Genomic DNA, 18878 nt, shown 5'->3' on the forward strand with positions numbered 1-18878 from the left:
TCATTGCTGATTGTATGGGTCTTGGATTGGAGTACATTGAAATAATAACCATTTGGTTGTATTCAATAATATATTACAATGAAATAAAGAGTATCTTGAAGTTGTTTTTAAAAACAATCAAGTGTACTTCAGCCTCTATGGGAATTGAAATTTCAAATATATATAACGATATATTACGGGAGATGTATATCGTTTTAATAGCTTTAAACATGTTTTTCATAACTGTCGTAGGATTTGATCATGTGATTTGTTACCTGGAAGTCGAAGATTTTGATTTATTTCTTTGGATAACTTTCAATTATCCCCGAATGGTAACGTTAAATTTCATGATGATTTACGTTTATTCTCTAAAAATTATCAGACGACAATTTTACTTCATAAATAAAAGCATTAGTTGTCTACCTGAAGTTTATGTTGATAAGAATAATATTTCAGTGGAAATAAATAATATAATGTAACGTATTTAAATTATTAGGTTAATTTTTTTAGTATATTGTGTGGCAAGAGATGAAATAACATTTCAGGCGAGGGTTTGGTTGCGCGCGCCAAAGGCTAGCGCTGCCAACACACTAAGTTTGAAATTGTGGTTTGACTATACCTGCTTTGAAAGTTTAAATTCTTGTTGTGTTTAGAGGGAAGAAAGTCGTTTTTTCAGGAGAAAATAAATGATAAAAATTGGCGCGTTTTTTCCACAAATGGAGGCAAAAATTTAAACTTTCAGGTGCAGATCTGCTCTCTTAAATTTTAAATAGTGAAAATAGTGACTATTCACTATTTACTAGTGAAAAGTATGTCACTAATTCAAATAGTAGTAGACTTTTCACTGGCAAAAAATGACTACTCACTGTCAAATAGTGATTTTCACTAATTCGTTTTTAGAGAGTGGTGAAATTAGTATATTACACATCAAGGGAGGAAAGTAAGTCATTCAAATCCGTGTGTATACTTGAACCGAAGGAGAGGTTGGCAACGCGAATTGAGACGTCTCATCTTTCTCCGTGTTGTGTATGCGATTTTTCATCAGACCTTCACCTGAAAGTTTAAAATTTTGTGTGAAAAATGGCGTATGTGCTAATTTTTATCATTTGTTTTTTCATAACATAAAAAAACTACTTTCCTCTACACAGGGCAGGAATTTAAACTTTCGAAGCAGGGTGAAAAATAGTATACACACCACGGAGAAGAGTAAGACGTCTCAATCCATGCTTTTGCCACCCTTGGTGTGTAATATACTATTATCCGTGGCACACAACATTTTTTTTCATAATCATCTGCATTGAAACTTGGAATTTAAATGTCTGGTCAGCCGAAATAAAAGAATTTTAGACCAATAGCGCAGAAAGAAATTAAACTTTCAATTTGTATGACATATGATTATTCAGAAGTTTTCATTAATCAAATTCGATTCTGACAGGGTAGAAATGTGGTCAGAAAGTAATTTAATCGGTAGTAATTATACGTTTTCTGCCCTAGGGAAAGAACGTGTTGAACTGGGCTATAAACGAGGGTGGAATCCTAGAAGTTCATACTATTTTTCGTCGCACCTGTCAGGGTAATTTTAAATTATTATCATCGTTTAAAAAATGATTGACACATGCGTGTCTTAATTTCATTTATTTTTCAATATCGTGTCAGAAAAATGATATTTTCCTTCACTAAAACAGGGTAGGAAATTAAATTTCCGTGCAGATGTTATACAATTTAACTTATTTCGACTAACAAAACAGGCATTAAAATTCGTAATTTTGATGTAAGAGGTAGGAAAATAAATTTAATTACATACTGAATTACAAATATTTATTATTTCAGATTAAACCCTCGTGAAATAGATCAACGGTTGAAAGATTTAAATCAACTTGATCTCGATTTAAGGGATTCTATAAAAATGATAAATAAATTATTATCATTGCCACTTACTCTCGCATTTTTAATGCAAATTTTACAATTGATCGTTAACATATATTTAGTGTTGGTTTTTTTCAGTAAAAAAAATTACAGCAATTGGAGAGAAACATCGTCTACGTTGACAAACACTGGCTGGCTATTGATGAGATTATTTCAATTACTTTGTACTGTAGATATTTGTGATTCTATATGTCACGAGGTAATTATTATTGTAATTAAATACTCATTATTTTTCATTTATCTAATTAATAATTAATATTTACAGGGTAATAGTAAGGTGAAAATTATGCACGAGCTTTGGGCTTCTAAACGACCGGATGGTTCCAAAGAAATGGTTGATATAATAAAAATTAATTTTTAATAACTTCCATTTGTAATGTAATAAAAGTTATAATTACTTTTTATTTTTTAGTTAAAAAGTATTTCGCTGCATCAACTACGCGAGCCAATTGAAATAAAATTATACGACTCATTGAATATGAATCACGAATTATTGTACAAGGTAGTATATAACTTACTTAATGCAAGTTTTTAAGGGTATTCAGGCAGTGCCCCCTCCCTCACTTTTTAAAAATATTCAATGACATGGAACTGCCGTAACCGTATTAAAATTTTATTAATTGATTAAAAAAAAAAAATAACGTAGCTACAATTTCGCTGAAGTATGGATTTAAAAAAAAATTACTCACAGTTCACATAAAAAAAATTTCGTTCCAAAAAACTCACTCTGTGAAAGTTGTAAACTTGAGACAGATTAGAACTTCAAGTGGAACTTTTTTAAATTTTGGGTGTGAAAAAAAAATTATCTAGGAATTTACCCAGACAGCATTCAAGCCGGAATGACTGCATTACGACGTCTTTTTGAAGGCGTCCTTAAGAAGTTTTATAACGACTTCTTAAAGGTGTCATTTTTAAGAATTCTTAATTGAGAGTTCTTGAAGACTCCATAAATAAGACGTCAGTTTTGTGACGTCTAAATGTATTCATTTTTAAACTTCTTGACGAAGTAAAACTTAGGAGCTCCTTAAAGACGTCTTATTGAGCTCGCTAGGTGGCTCATTCGACATCTTGAGAACTTCTTAAAGACTTCTTTAAAATGTTGATGAGACGTCCAAATTATAAATAGAAACTCATTCAGAACTCATCCAGACGTCATTTTGCTATCTGGGTATATGGGCAAATTTTAAATTGAAAAAAGAAGTTTTTGAAAACGTATTTTTACTTCGTTTTACCCTCATTCCGAAAAAATTAAAAAACCTCTAATTTGGAAGTTTTTATGAACGTTTTTTTATTCTTATGGGGTATTGGTTTCTGATGAAAACTTTTTCGTAATGAAGGTAAAATGTAGTAATAATACGTTTTAATAAATATGCTTTAAAATCGTTCTTTTTTTAATTCAAAATTCGCACATATAAAATCATAAACTTTTTTTTTACCATAAAAATAACAAAAGTTCTACTCGAAGTACTCATCCGTCTCAAGATTCGAAGTTCCACATATTGAACTTTTTTGGAATCTTTTTAAAACGAGTTTATTTTCACGGGTTGTTATCGGTTAGAAATTTAAAGAAATTCGATAAGTAAATTTTAGTCTGCAAAATTTTAAAATTTTAATTACAAAATTGACACGAAGATTTTACTGAAATTTATTTACTAAATTTCATTGAACTCCTAATTGATGACAACTGTAAGTAATTTATTTAAAAATTCACTTCTCGGTAATATTGTTAAATTGACAACTATTTTTTTTCAATTAATGCTTTGACTTTTTGTTAATTAATTGATAAAATTTTAATTATGACAAAGTCATTGAATATTTTTAAAAAGTAGGGAGGCGCGGCACTAACTGAGAATACCTATAATATTTATTTATTGTTATATTTAAACTTATAAATATAAATTATTATGGTGGGGATTCGAAATCAATTAGCTGAGTGGAGTAGTAACAACTTATTTAATAATAATGATTCAACTTGATGAACAATCTAAAAGTATAAAGCATCATCATAGCAATGTATGAGTAAATAGTTAATTTTATTTTATCACACTCACTGATGATACAGTCATACATCAGCACATTTTTATTGCTATAATATCAATAAACTTATGTATTATTTATTATACTTATTTCAATTACTTTCAGGAAGTTGAAGTTGTATAAAATATAAGGCAAAAAAATTTTATTTTAATTACATGTGGTACAATTTTAAAACAAAGCTTCTTATTATTCGAATTAAAATAAATTTTCTTATGGAAAAAATATTTCAATTTATTTTATTACAATATTATTAGTGTATAAATAAATTCAAAATCACTTCAACTACCTTTAACTATAATAAAAAAATTATTTTACAGTACAACCTCGTTATAAGTTACTTTCCCTATATTTTTTTTCGCTCCTCTCGGATTGGTGCCCCCGCTCTAGTTTCACTAACGAAGTTTTTCTTTTATCACGAAGGAGATTTCTGCAGCCCTTTTGTAAGTTAATTAAATAAAATGATATTTTTTACTCTAACATGTACTGCGATTCTTTATAATTAAATTATTTATCGATTAACAGTTCAAATTAATTCGCGTTGCAGATGCCGTAAGGGCGTATACCTGCAAAATATACCGCTGAAAAACCAAAGGGCGTATTAAATTTGTTTTTTACGAAAATTGACGTAATTATGTTCTATAAATATAATAGGGACGAAAATAATTTTTTTTCAAAAATGAAATTTTTTTTATACGTCCCTATGGCTCCCGAAATTGTTATCGGGAGCCATAAGGGCGTATAAAAAAAATTTGGTTTTTGAAACCAACGTGATTGTGTCTTTAACATAATCTATTTCGCGCGTTTTTCCAACAAGTTTAGTTGCAATCGTTGAAATATTTATTTTAAATGCAAAAATACTTTTCTTTCAATTAACTTATAAAGGGACTGCGAGCACAAACATAAATATGACCCTCGAATATGCAGAAAACCGAGCGATAGCCGAGTAAAAGATAGCAGCAGGGGAAATCCATTTTCCGGAAATTTTTTCCTACAGCCTCTAGCTATCAGTAACTTATAACCAGATCGTACTGTACTGACAAATAATTAAGATGCAGGATGTATTGACAAAAAAAAAAGTTTGATAACAGATATGAAATAAAACATTTATTTAACAAATCAACAGCGTAAAGATTTAGTGTATGTCTAAATTTAACTATTTGTTTTAATTTACTTATTTATATTATCTACAATTTAATGAACGTTCACTCAATCATTGCATTGAATGAACGCGTATACTCGGACTCAACACACACACGACCGCTCCCACACAAGACACCGTCTTCAATAATAAATAATAAATATAATTATTATTACACAATTTATTTTAAAATTAATCACCAATTTTTTGGCTTCAACATATCTTTTAAATTTGCTACAAATTTACTAAAGGAAAATTAGCAAAGTTGTACTGTTTTTATTTCATTTAGATTTTTTCTCTTTTTTTTTTTTACCGTACCACTCAGTGGTGCAATTAATCCTAAAATTGACTAAAAATATAGCGGACGTTATCCTAGCGATGTGAGAGGTATTAGAAAATTCAAACCGAAGCCTTGTTTATTGATCCGAGTGTCTACTAAATGTTACACAATTTTTTTTTTTCATTTTGTTATCATTTTATGATATGGCCTTCGGTATTTTTCATTCTTATGCTCTCAAATTTTTTTCCTTTCGTCTTCTTCTTCCTCATTACCGGCTATTATTTTCTCGAGTATTATCATTTAATTACAGTCGTTGCCTTCAAATCATTGTCTTATTAGTGAACTTCATTAATCAAACAGCGCGTTTGTATAGAAGGCACCCATGTCAAAGCGGTCCACGGCGTCTTTTTTTTTTAAATAATTCTTCTTTTTCTTTTTGGTTTTTTTTTTTTTTGTTTTTTTTTTTCTTATACAAACTGAAAGACTTTTATTAAAACTTGAAACATTATATCCTTCTCTTCGTCATTATAATTACATTTAATTAAATAAAATTCCTTTTATTAATTAATTCTTTATACAATTCTCAATGCAAAATAAAATTATTCGCGTTTTATATTATTACTTATTTGTTTTTAATTTAAAAACCACGTAGTTACGGCGTTAATTAAATTAAGTAAATTCTCATTAAACGTTTTCAGCATCGAGTTACATTATTTTTATTTATTTTTACTTCCTTTTTTTTTTTATTATTTATTTTTCTCTTTGTTTCTATTTACTTTTTTTGTCAGCAATATTTTAAAAGCTCCTGCGAGTCCTTAATGTGAAAAAATATTAATCTGTGGTTTTGTTTTGTCTGTTTTTCATGTTTGTTGTTATTTATTTTATTAATTTTATTTTATTTAGACAGGAGTACTCGGCCGGCGGAATAAACCCGACAGAACCGAACAAAGGTCACTTTCTCGGCGTGGACGTTCCTCATAGGAAGACGTCGTTTCTATCCATGGTCAATCCTCCTCATAATCCTCGGAGGATTCTGTCGACGAGGATATAAGTGCTGTCGATAAACTCGGAGCATTTCCCGTTGAACATGGAAAAGTTGTTTGCGATTGTTGTAAACGTAACCTTTGTGAGTTCCAGTACTCTGGCAACGAATGCGATCCATTGTTATTTACTTTTTCTTTGTGTATTGACTCCGCGGAATTAAGTTCCATCATTGATCCTCGTCGTTTTACTTTACTCGATTTATCTACAAGGCCAAGGAAATTTTTTTTTCTCAACTTTACTTTTTTTTTTTATTTGTTTATTCTCTCTATTTAAGCCATTGATCTACTTTATTACTATAATACAAACTTTATCGTTTATCTTATAGAGAAAATAAACGTAAATAATAATAATAATAATAAAGAAATATAAAATTTCTATACATTATTACCGGTAGTTCTCGGTGAAAATGTTCCATTTGTAAAACCAACGCCCGCAAATTCATCGCTCTCGTCTAGATCCCGGTAACCCGCAATATCTGGACTCCCAGCGCTGTCTTTACGAAAAAGACCAATCACAGATTGTACTTTTGGTTGTTCAATACCTCCTAAAAATGTTGCTGATGGTGAACTGTATGCTAGATATTCTTTATTTGAGCACCAAGCAGGAAATTCATTTTGCTGGACTGGTCTCGCTGAATCATAATCATCCTCTCGTTTCCATGGCAACATTGTTTCCGTAGCGGTTGGAGTTGTTACTCTAAATGACTCGCCTAAAATTATAGTAACAAAGAACATTTACGGTCAATGCATGTGATAAATAAATAAATAATTAAATAAATAATAATCGACCTTCAGATTCCCCACGATGTCGCCGCATTATTCCACATTCTGTGTTATCATCGTCATCAGTATCGTCATCACTGTGACCATTTTCACATCGTGAACCCTCGCCGTATTGATTGGAATCTACACAGAATCCAATATCATTTACCAGAAGCTCGTTTGATATTTAGTACATGTGTACAACTAATCAAAATTTTTTATTATCCGTGTATTGGTTATTGTTGTTATTACCTGAAGCACGAGCTGTAAAAGTAATCGCTGAATCCCAGTCAGGATCTCGCGTTGGTTTAACTTCTTCTTCGTCTTCCATTTTGTACAAATCACTATCTATATAATCTGTAATAATTAGATTAAAAAGAAAAAAACAAAAAAAAAAAAACGAAAAAAAAAAATAATAAAAATAAGAGAAAAAAAAAATAAAAAAAATAAAGAAACGTAAAAAGAGCCGAGGGATATAAAAGTGATGATTAATAGCCATCATCACTTTTTTTTATATATATGTCGCATAAATACCTGGAGAAAAAAGCTTCGTAGAGCCATTTTGCTGTTGAAGCTCAGGAAAACTCACGTGATTTTGCTTACTACCCTCCTGTATAAACGCCAATAAATTAAAAAAAATAATCGCACTAAGAATATTTACGAAGCATGAAACAAAATTTGTCGTTATCTTAACTATTTTTTAGTTATTTTTTTTTTTAATAGTAATATTAAATGTAATGGCTTATAAAAGACGTTTAATAAATTACTAAAGTTGATAGTTAAGATGTTAGGAGGATTTAAAATACGGTGACAAGGTTTAATAAATAAAATTATAATGTGTTGGTGGATAACGAACATCTTTGTTCCATGTGTTATTAATAAATCATAAGATTTAGTAGCTAAGAAGATGTACATAAATATATTTAAAATAATAACAGTAATGTTGATAATGGAAATAAAATATTTAATGAGGGATCCTATGGAACAAGCTTACCTTTATTATTTTTTTACTGCGTTTGTGTCGGTGTTTGTGCTCACCCATCATCCGACGAATGTTCATGTGCATTTTATAATTGACTTGTGTTGATAAATCACGGTCATTAACTGCATGACGACTGTAGCTTAGTCGGCGATGCTGAAACACGTAAGTCTAGCCGAATGTGTTCAATATAAATGACGAAATTACCTCACACGTAACATACCAACGACACAGATAATAACCAAAGAAAACGACATATAGTTAGATATTAGTCAGAGTAATAAGAGCAAGAGTACACGGAGAAGTTATTATCGTCTGAAATGCTATGACATATATATATATTACGCCTCGGGCACTCACATATTCGGCCAACTGAGCCGAATTCAAATTCAAATCCAACTCAAAGTCATTTTTTAAATCAGAGCAAATTCACAGGTCGGTGATGGGACGAATCTCAAGACCAAAAGACCTCAAAATTTTTGCGTAAAATATTTTTTGGATAATCGACTGAGATTTGAATCCATGACTGGCCAGTGATCAAGCGAGAGGTTTAAGTCTTATGCCTTAGCCCGCTTTTTTTTTATTTATAAAGAAATTTACTCGCATTATATGTTTTTTAGGTATTCAATAGTACATATAATAGTCTGCAAAAGTAACTTAAAAAAATGTCTGTTAATTAATTAATATTACATACATTTCGAATGATGGTCTCCGAGCTTACTCACATCAATGTCTTTAATGATTCTAACATTTTATGTTGCGTATAATTACTTTTGAATTTATTCAGTGTATACTGCACTTTGCAATTGAATGGTGGTACAATAAATTATGATAAAAAAACTCCGCGCAGACCGCTCGGCCATGGTCACTAGTTCTATGATAAATGTATAGTGATAAAGATTTAAATAAAACCAACCAAACAAACCAGTTCTATGATGTCATAGAGCCAGAGCATGTTGGCCATCTGACAGAAATTGAAATAAACTCATGCAAAAATTACTATGATCAGTGGCCAGATCGTGGGTAGAAATTTCCTCCTCCCAACGTTACACTCTATGCTATTTCACCACGGGAAAAGGAAACTTTTACCCACGATCTGGCCATACTGATTACTGTAATCATTGTAAATGTTACTGTGGTCATAGTAATTTTTCTATGTGTTTATTTAAATGTCCATGGGGCGGCCAACATGGTCCGGCTTTACTATAACACCACAGCATTTCAAACAAGAATAATTTCTCCGTGTAGTATTAAGTTTAGTAAGAGTTAAAATAATAATAAAGAAGACTGATAAAAAAATAAAAATTTACCCGACTCGACAAGCTTACCCTTTTGTACGGCTTGCAGAGTTCTTCAGCGAGTAGATGATGGATTTTAGCATCTGTCAAGTCTTTCTTCGACGGATAGTACTCGAGCTCCTGCAGGTCAATGTTCCACCCGGCCTCGAGTTGACTGCAACTTGGACTTGAATGAACAAAAGGAAAATTACTGGAACATGTACTTCCCTTAGCTAATAACGGTGTGACACGGTGTTGACTAATTTTCAACTTCTTCTGGACTGCCCACCTTGAGTTAAAGTGTCCTGGGTTGCTGTAGTTCCGGAATATCGCAGACATACTCTCGGTGCCGCTTATATTTCCAATCGTCGATGCGTTTCTTCTTATATAATCCATAGCGTCTTTCATCGCTAGCTTCGAGTAAGTTTCCAATATTTTTGGCTCAGCACCGCAATGATTTCTCACCACATACGGACGTATAAATTTGTTATCGAACCTTTTGAATCTGACAATTAAAATAAATAATAAAATAACAAGACTGTAAAGTAATAAATAAATAAACTAAACTCAATATCGAATGACCTACTTGTCTCTCAAATGATAATTTCCATGTTTCCCCAGAATGTCCTCGACACCTGCCATTATATGATCCATAATCTAAATATAGAATTCATTTAAATTAATTGATTGATTATATTTTATGTAACAATTAGCTAAATGTAAACGTTTAATTAAATGACCATACCCTCTCGTGTATTCTTTCATTCATGGTCGGTTTCCGCCTCTCAGCTCTTTTTACATTCAATATTTTTACCAATGGCTTAATTGTTATACCCTTGAAAAATAAAAACAAAACAAATCCCAATATCAATAACCTTTCAATTACCGTCAATTAAATCGATACAACAATAGCCACTTAATGTTATATAACTCGCTGACCAATATCGTACAGAATTTATTCAAATTACTGTATCAGACTGTTTTAAAAGTTTAAATATATATCTATTAACCTGAATGAAAACGGTGAAATAAATGACAGCAATAGTGGTCGTTACGAACATCGGTTGCAGAGGCACGTGTTTCGGGTCGATGAGAAGTACCAAGGCGAATGCCACGGCCCCACGCAAACCTCCGTACGACATCACGAACTTTTCTACCTTGTCCAGTTTATGCAGGCGAAATCGATTAGCCACTGCCGTGAGTACCATTACACCTATGAAAAGTAAAAAAAAATAAAATGTTAAAAAAACAAAACAAAGCTAAATGCGGTCACCCGCGAATCAATAGATCTCTAAATAATGCCTATTATTTTATGTTCAACTCCACACTATTTCACACACATTGAGTAAATATAATTATATATGCAAGAGTGTGTTTATTCACGACTCACCGACAATCCGATAGACTGAACACAGTACAATAGTCATAACGACAAACCACGTATTCCAATCATGCCTATTATTTACTGTCGCAACACCCAGAAACATAAATATAATTGTCTCAGAGCTGCTTGACAGCATCTTCATCGTGTACTTGACAGTCGTGTGAGATTTGTGAGAGATATTTGCTTCGACATAATTTTTCATAGTTATGCCGCAAAAAGTTATGCTGAAAAAATAAATTATTTTACCCGTAACTTTTAATATCACCATAAATTAAAAGGATATTCTAGTTTAAAATTATTAAAAAATTTATTTTTGACTTTTTTTTTCTATATCTTCAAAGTTTAGACTTTCAAGAAGATATTCTATAATGAAATTTTTAAAATTTCAATTATTTATGGAATAATAAACTCTGCAAAAAAATTTTTGTTTCAGCTTATCGAAAAATAATTCCAAGTTACAATAGCTAACATATGAACACATAAAAGATATATATTTGTATTCTATTTATTAAGCTTTGAATTATTTATTTTTTAAAAAAACAAAGAATCAGAATGTAGACTGAATTTATTATTTTAATTAATTTATTTATAAAAACAATTAAAAACCATCTGCAGGCTCATATAGTCTCAATATATGACTCGGAAAACATGGACATTATATCGTTGATTGAATTTTTATCCAGTTACTTATTATATACGATCGATGCCCTATAACCCTCGAATCCTCATTGCTGAGCGCGTGTGTGTGTGTGTGTGTTTATATTTAAACTTTTATGTACATGCAGTGTCAACGTGTATTGAAGTGTTGACAAGTTACTCGTATATACTCACGCGAGAATTCCCGACATGTGAAATATCTCGGCATTGAGGTAAGCCAGATAGGCCATGACAAATATAAAGATGGGTTCAATCACGCGTACTTGATTGGTAAAACGTGTTACGAAGCCAGTAGCTAAACCCCATATTACACCTATTATTGTTCCTCCAATAGCAACAACGAGAAACGATCCCAGACCTGATAGTATATCCATGTATGTTATTCTTGATGGACCCATTTCGCTGTATGTCTCGAACATGTGATACAGCACCTGAAATAATAATAATAACGGCATTAATTTTAATGATGTGAATATATGTTGATGATACAAAGTTTACAATTCGGTATGTCTTTGATGTCTGTCTATGTCAGATGCACATATATGAACTGAATAGGTGATTTGTAAATTGTGAATTGGTTATTCAGTAAGTAGGTCACATTAATAACTCGCTTGAGGAATATAATCGGGTACTATTGTCATTTGATGTCTTAGAATTCGGGTATGTTGAGGTAATGCACAGGATAACAAGATGATTATAATAATGATAATAATAATTATTATTATTATTACTTTTATTTACTTTAATTACATGGAGAAAAATGGAGACGAAAAATGTACGAATTTTTATTATGCTGTCGACCGAAGTTTAAACAGGAAGTTGAGTCGTCAAAAAAGTATTATGCTGCAGTGAAAAGGTAAAATTTAAAAAATTGATGATTACTGGAGAATTGATGCAAGTGATCCAGTAATTTTATCAGTAGATTCATGGCACCTGGGAGGAGAATAGGATCTAGAAGCAGCTTGGGACCAACAGAGAGTCGATTTAAAAGATTATAAATTTGTTCGTTTCACGATATGTCTTTGCAGGTCTAATTTATTTCTTTGTAAGTTAGTTGGTTCATTTCAGCTTTTACAATGAGTGTGTTCTAAAAATTCTAATGTAAGTTTTCAATGCTCATTTAGGTTCAAAGTACACGGAAAAAAATGATGCTCAAAATTTTAATTGTGGTTTATTTTCGACTTAAAATTAGGATATTCGATACTAATATCAAACCAGGATCATTATATATATTACAAAATGGCAATTATTTGTATTAAAATTTGATACACAAAAGAGCAAAATTTTTAATTTCGTATATTAAAATTAATATGAAAAAGAATCGATAAATTGGGATTTACAGTTATTACTATTCAAATAAACACAGAAAAATTTTAAAAATGAGGAACCGAAAAATTAGTAAATGTACATATTAATATATAAAGATCTAGTATACGAATTTTTCATTTTATTATTTACCACTTATTCGATATATGAATATAATAAATTAATTTATAATAACGAATAAATAACATTTTATATTAATTATTAGTCAATGGGATAGAATTTATAAAATAAGAGTTTAAAATTTTCGGTATTTTTATGAGCAACAAAATTAGTATCTAGTATACTAATTTATCATTTTATTATTTATCACTTATTCGATTTATGTATATTGTAAATTAATTTATAATGATGAATAAATGATATTTTAAGCAAATAATTGATCAGTGACATCGAATTTATAAAATGAAAGTTTGTAACTTTTGGAATTTTCGGCTGGAAAAATCAGTATCTAAGATAGCAATCGTTAATTTGACCAATCATTACTTTTTAATAGATTATGCCATAAATTAATGAACTTTCACTAATAAGTCACGTATTATACCTAAAAGTAATAATATTTAGTTACTTTTTGAAATAATTGATAGTAGTTTTTCGAAATCTACAAAAATTAGTAAACTACTTTGCATTAAGCACGTAATAGTACTAATTATTGATAACAAATTCCACTGTATTCATTACAATTTATCAATAATTTTTGTAGTGTAGCATAATAATTTTTTGGTAATTTCCTGTTTCAAGACTAGTCGACAGCATAATAAAAATTCGTAGATTTCTTAAGCCCATGTTTCTTCGCGTATACTTACAACGGTGACGGCATCATTCAACAAACTTTCTCCAAAAACAACAATATAAAGAATTTCATTGACGTGAATTTCTTCAAAAACTGCAAGTACAGCGACTGGATCAACTGCGCTTATTAGTGCAGAAAAAAGAAACATGTCGAGAAGTGGTGTTGTAAAACCAAAAAGACCACTCTTTCCTAAAACCCAAAGTGTTGCGCCTAGATTTTAAAACAGAGAAAAAATAAGTACTGTATTATTTTCTTTTAATATTTAAAAATTGCAATGCATAATTAAACATGTCAGCAATTATTTTATTTTTAAAATTCCTTTGACACGACACAGAAGACTACTGAGTATTTAGCTCTTTAAATTTATGTTTAAATAAAAAAGTATTATGACATGTAATGCTTGTTGTTTGGATTTTAATAACTAAGATTTTTGGCTTTGAATTAACCAAGGAAGTAAATAAATTATAAATATGATGGTATGAAGCACGATCAATATTTATGAAAGTTGACTACAGCTATTATGTAAAATAATACAGAGTCAGTCCCGTTTTTGGCCACTTTACCGCCAGTTTTGCTCAATTATAAACTTTAAAAAAGTTGGAAAATCCAAATGTACACAACTCACTTGCTCATTCAAAAAGTAATTAACAGATAACGCTCCTATGTGCAAAAAAGTATTAAAATAACAATAATAATAATAATTTTAATTAAACCAAAAGGATTTGGGTAGTGATTTTCAAAAACATTCTTCTGTTTGGGTACTCAAGTGTAACAAAAAATAAAATAGATCAATCGGTTGTGTATTTTTTGAGTTATTGTGTTTACCAACATCCATATCCTGATTAAAGAGAATGATTTACTCAATGATGAATGTATATATAGTATCAAAAGTGAATTGTTTTGAATTATTTTTTTAATCAGGGTACTGACGAACATCACAAATTTGTTTTTTCTTTTTTTCAATCATTAGTTTAAAAAAAGTGACTTAAAATTAAGTTCAAATGGTACGAATTTTGTTCCAATTGAGCATATTTTTATGAGTATAAATATTATTTTTACGTGAGTGAATCAGCTGGGACCAGTAAGCGTTAGCAGAACACATTTCACTGCTTCGCAATTGAGTTGTACAATAAAATACGCAATGACATGATTAATTTTTTAGATGTGTTCAAAGATACTTTTATCACAGTATTACAATATAATTTTTTAATGCGTGTTAATGAATTATAATAAAATATCTAATGACGTAAAATCTACCCTAAATGTGTCGGGTATTATATATTAAAAAAAAAAAAAAAAAAAAAAAAATGATAATTTTTTTCATTATTTTTAGTATCAATAAAAAAAAATTTTTGAAATATAAATAAAACCACCAGCAGTAAAAAAAATATATTGAGTTCAGATTCAATCTTGTGTCTCATTGATGCGATGAAAACAAAAACAGCCTACATATATATTTAGAATAAAAAAAAAATAAAAATAAATATGTAATGTGATGACAGAAAAAAATGTATATAAAAATAGCTCTGCATTTTCTAACAATAACATTACGGCGGATGATTCTCTGCATAGAGGATAAAAATCCGGAAAAGACGAACACGGGATACAAGAGTTTTGAGTTTATTTTTATATTCAATCTTCTAGCGTCAGTTGTAAAATACCGCTGCGACATGTCAGCTACAAACTCAATGGTAAAATTTAAAATAAAATGAATTCATGCTCATGACAGATCGATATTATATTACAGTAATAAATATATTATATATTAAAATTTTTTTACCTATCGATAAAGTGTTGAATATTGTCCCAATGACAGCAAACAGCAGAATAGTTCCCAAATGGTCAAAGAACAATCGGTTGGGCATAAAATAACCAGCATCAAGTATAATAGGTGGAAGCATGTAAAGGAAGAATGTATCTGGTGTAAGTGGTGATACATGTACAGTGCTAGCATGAAACAGCAGGACTCCAATGACAACTCCCACGACGATAAGCAGACAGGACTCGGGAAACATTTTGCTGAATTTGGGCGCCATGTGAAAACCTATTTACAAACAAACAACAACAAAAAATTAATGGAATAAACAGTAAGACATATATATTATATAAGAATGTACTTGAGAGTTGATAAAGCATCGCTGGCACATTGTTTTCATGAATATGCAATAATTCGTGCGCGCCAGTCAAGGCTACAGACTAGTACGTGGGAAAATCAAACCAACAACCAGGTCTTGACCTTTTACACGCCACAAGATCCAGGGTGCGGTTTTATTAGTCCTGGTTTCTACTACCAGCTAAACTATTATATATTATATTTCAGTGTATATATATATTATCAACAACGGGTTGCGAAGCCTCAAATAAAGTATAAAAAAAAGGAAAACCAAGAGATAATAAAATGCTTTACGGTTAATTCAGTAGTGGGCTATAGACTTAATCTTGTTTCGCAACTATATCTATCGCAACTAATAACAGCCATCATGAGCTCGATTAAACTTCAAGTGCTTCAGCCCCCTTGAGTCTTGTGAACGATGAGTTATTATTACAGTTATAATTGTAAAATATAATATAAACTTGTGTGTGATAATACAACACAGGCATCTTGCAGTGAATGTAAACTTACCAATCTTAGCAAGACTGGCGAAAAATATCCAGATGCCTATGATGAATGGTGTTTCAACTCGATGAAATTCAACGCTAAATACTTTGTACTCTGTTCTTTTTTGGTGTCCAATAACGCCGTTTGAATTTCCATTAGCAGCATTTCCATCAGCAGCAGGATCTCTCCCATTAACACCGCCGTCATCGCCGCTCTCAAGGTTACGGAGTGAATCGTCGAGAAAGGTGCGATCGATGGGTCCCATGGGTCCGAAGCTTTTCCCAGGATACGGCTTACCCAGGTCCTGCGGCAGATCATGATTATCTGCACTGGGTCCATGCATTGGCAGTACTTCCATCACAGATCCATCGCCGTCATCCCCAGAAGCTGAACGTCTGGTATCATCGTACGAGCGTGCTGCGCAATGCAGCATACAGCTCGTACACAACAACAACACCAGTAGCAAAACATTCCAAGTACTCTCATGGGGTGCCATTTTATTTTTCACGTGGGTTGTTTGGGTATGCGCAGCATACGCTCCCAGGCAGTGAACACTATCCACACATCATCTTCGTAATTATTTATTTATTTATTACTATTATTATTATTATTATTATTACTCAATTATTTAAATTATTTACTTACTTACTGACTTAATTTATTAACTTACAGATTTATTATTATTAATATTAATTTTAATCTGGGTACTGACGTATGACACAGAATAGTGAGCCAAAAAATGACTTGCTGATGAAGAAATATATTAAATATATGATTATATATAACAAGTGACGCGTAAGCGACGCTCTTTTAACGTCGCTGCGTCTTCGTTTTCGTCTTCAGTATTTGATGATGCTGATGCTGAAGAACTAGATGACTGTTGTGTGATACGAGACTGTTTGCTCGAGACTAGTCTCCTCGGTTTCATCGTACACTCACTAAATGCATATGACCTTTTTAATACGTAAACTTATAGACTCCTCATCACTTTGTAACAACTACCACTACCACGGCGATTACTGCTACTACTTTGTTAGCCAGTGTGAGCTTATGCTATTGCTGCTAATGTTAATACTGATGATGTTATCATAATTATTGCAACTGTTGTTATTAAAATACCGTTTATGGGGGCTTTTAGCCACCCAGTCGGCACCGACGGTTATTATTATTGTATAAATAAATTAAAACCCGTAAATAAGAAGAATCGGTGCCGACGGGTTGCGCGGCGCCACTGAGCTTCTCTTCTTCTTCAACTCCAGCTTGTTCACAGCTGATCGTCGATGAAACCCGCGCAAGCGTCACTGAAAAATCCTCTACTTTAATATACACACATAAATGTATATACCTATATTTATCTATCTATATATATATATATAGATATATATAGATATATTAATAGTATGAATAACACACTCACCCTCTTCCTCTTTCTCCCCCTTTGAGGGCCTAGACTGTACCCTAGCAAGGGTGTCTTTCCCTGCGCAGCTGAACCGATCTGCGCATGTCTTTACCACCAACCCTCTATTCCACCCCCAGTACACCAGACTATAGCCAACGTCGTTATGTTGGCGTGTTACCTTCATCGTCGTCGCTGTCGTCGTCATCGTTGTGTAGTAGTGTCGACGTCAACGTATATTGTATCATCAGATCGTCTCGACATTTCCACGAGCCAATACAACTGACACGCGTTTAGTTCTTGTTTGGGTTCTGCTGAAACCCATGTAGCCACGCAGTAGAACCAGGAACAGCAGCTCAAATGGAAGTCACAGGAGCAGAAGCTACAGAGAGAGAAGACATATGTATATCTATCGATCTTTCTGTGGGCAATCAAAGGGTCGCTGGCTTGATTTTATCCATTTTCTATTTCCCATTTTATGTTACATACGTCTTCCTACAATAAATATATATGTATATATATATATATCCATTTTATTTTTATAAATTTGCTGGAAGAAATTTAAATTTAAATTGAAATTAACTTTTATTTTACCATCAATATTGTCATCCCACACAATTGGATGATTAATGAGCTTTCGCTTTTTACGATTATAATTTTGAAATACTGTAAACGTGATTGATGATATGAAACAAGTATACTTATTATAACGAGTATTGTATACTGTATAATAGTATATGATGTAGAGGATGGTAAATAGTATGAGTTGAGGTTTATAATAGTAAAGGTAAGTCGAAGTAGAACTAGAGATACAGGTCAAGATAACCTGGATACCGGAATAACTTTGTGACAAGTTGGTGTGTATCCATTGAAAACACCTGTCTGTGTCTTTGTATACCAGAGACACCAAAGTCTCTCGATAAACCCAGAGGACTCGAGTTCAATTATTCTAATGCCAATGGCATTGTATCTAATAATCAAATGCAAGATGTTTCATCATCAAAGACTAGTATCAAAATTATTTTAAGGTCCTCTGATTAAATTAATGCCCATTTGGTCATCTCGGAGTTTGTGTCCACAGTGGACTCAGGATTAAAGTTAGCGTGTGTGTGATACGCAAACATCTACTGGGTAGTTAACACCGGATAGCTAATGTTGGGGAACATTTCAAGTTATAGAGTAGACTATAGAGATTTGCTGGAGGTTTAATGCTAAATAACTTTTTGTAAATGAAATTTCATTAATTCAAACATCGATAAAGTCCATGTAACAGCTAGCTGGAGGTTTTATCTGCATACGTAACGT

General features: G+C 31.5%; 2 protein-coding genes across 10 annotated transcripts; one reads left to right on the top strand and one right to left on the bottom strand.

Annotated features, from left to right (window-relative positions):
• The first annotated feature begins 209 nt into the window (after positions 1 to 209).
• LOC103578184 (uncharacterized) lies at positions 210 to 3924 on the top strand. The gene is made up of 5 exons (XM_014440791.2): positions 210 to 454; positions 1810 to 2104; positions 2171 to 2239; positions 2318 to 2407; positions 3835 to 3924. The coding sequence occupies exons 1-5, from the start codon at positions 210 to 212 to the stop codon at positions 3922 to 3924; spliced, it is 789 nt and encodes a 262-aa protein (XP_014296277.2).
• A 231-nt stretch (positions 3925 to 4155) lies between these two features.
• Positions 4156 to 17399, bottom strand: LOC103578141 (probable Na(+)/H(+) antiporter nhx-9). 9 transcript variants are annotated; one of them, XM_014440903.2, is made up of 17 exons: positions 16823 to 17399; positions 16202 to 16746; positions 15359 to 15622; positions 13592 to 13788; positions 11637 to 11893; positions 10812 to 11029; positions 10432 to 10634; positions 10167 to 10256; positions 10008 to 10078; positions 9711 to 9926; positions 9473 to 9608; positions 8160 to 8300; positions 7700 to 7775; positions 7418 to 7522; positions 7193 to 7309; positions 6793 to 7113; positions 4156 to 6606 (listed from the first exon to the last, which is right to left on the bottom strand). In XM_014440903.2, exons 2-17 carry the CDS (start codon positions 16671 to 16673, stop codon positions 6365 to 6367), a joined length of 3126 nt encoding a protein of 1041 aa, XP_014296389.1. In that variant the 5' UTR covers positions 16674 to 16746; positions 16823 to 17399; the 3' UTR covers positions 4156 to 6364. The 9 variants fall into 9 exon arrangements, with proteins under 9 accessions (XP_014296389.1, XP_053593864.1, XP_053593861.1 ...); XM_053737889.1 differs by having other exon boundaries at positions 8160 to 8315; XM_053737886.1 differs by having other exon boundaries at positions 8160 to 8315; positions 9473 to 9926; positions 16202 to 16731; positions 16848 to 17399.
• Between the last annotated feature and the right edge of the window lie 1479 nt (positions 17400 to 18878).

This window comes from Microplitis demolitor, chromosome 4, assembly GCF_026212275.2.
Source record: "Microplitis demolitor isolate Queensland-Clemson2020A chromosome 4, iyMicDemo2.1a, whole genome shotgun sequence".
Classification (NCBI taxonomy): domain Eukaryota; kingdom Metazoa; phylum Arthropoda; class Insecta; order Hymenoptera; family Braconidae; genus Microplitis; species Microplitis demolitor.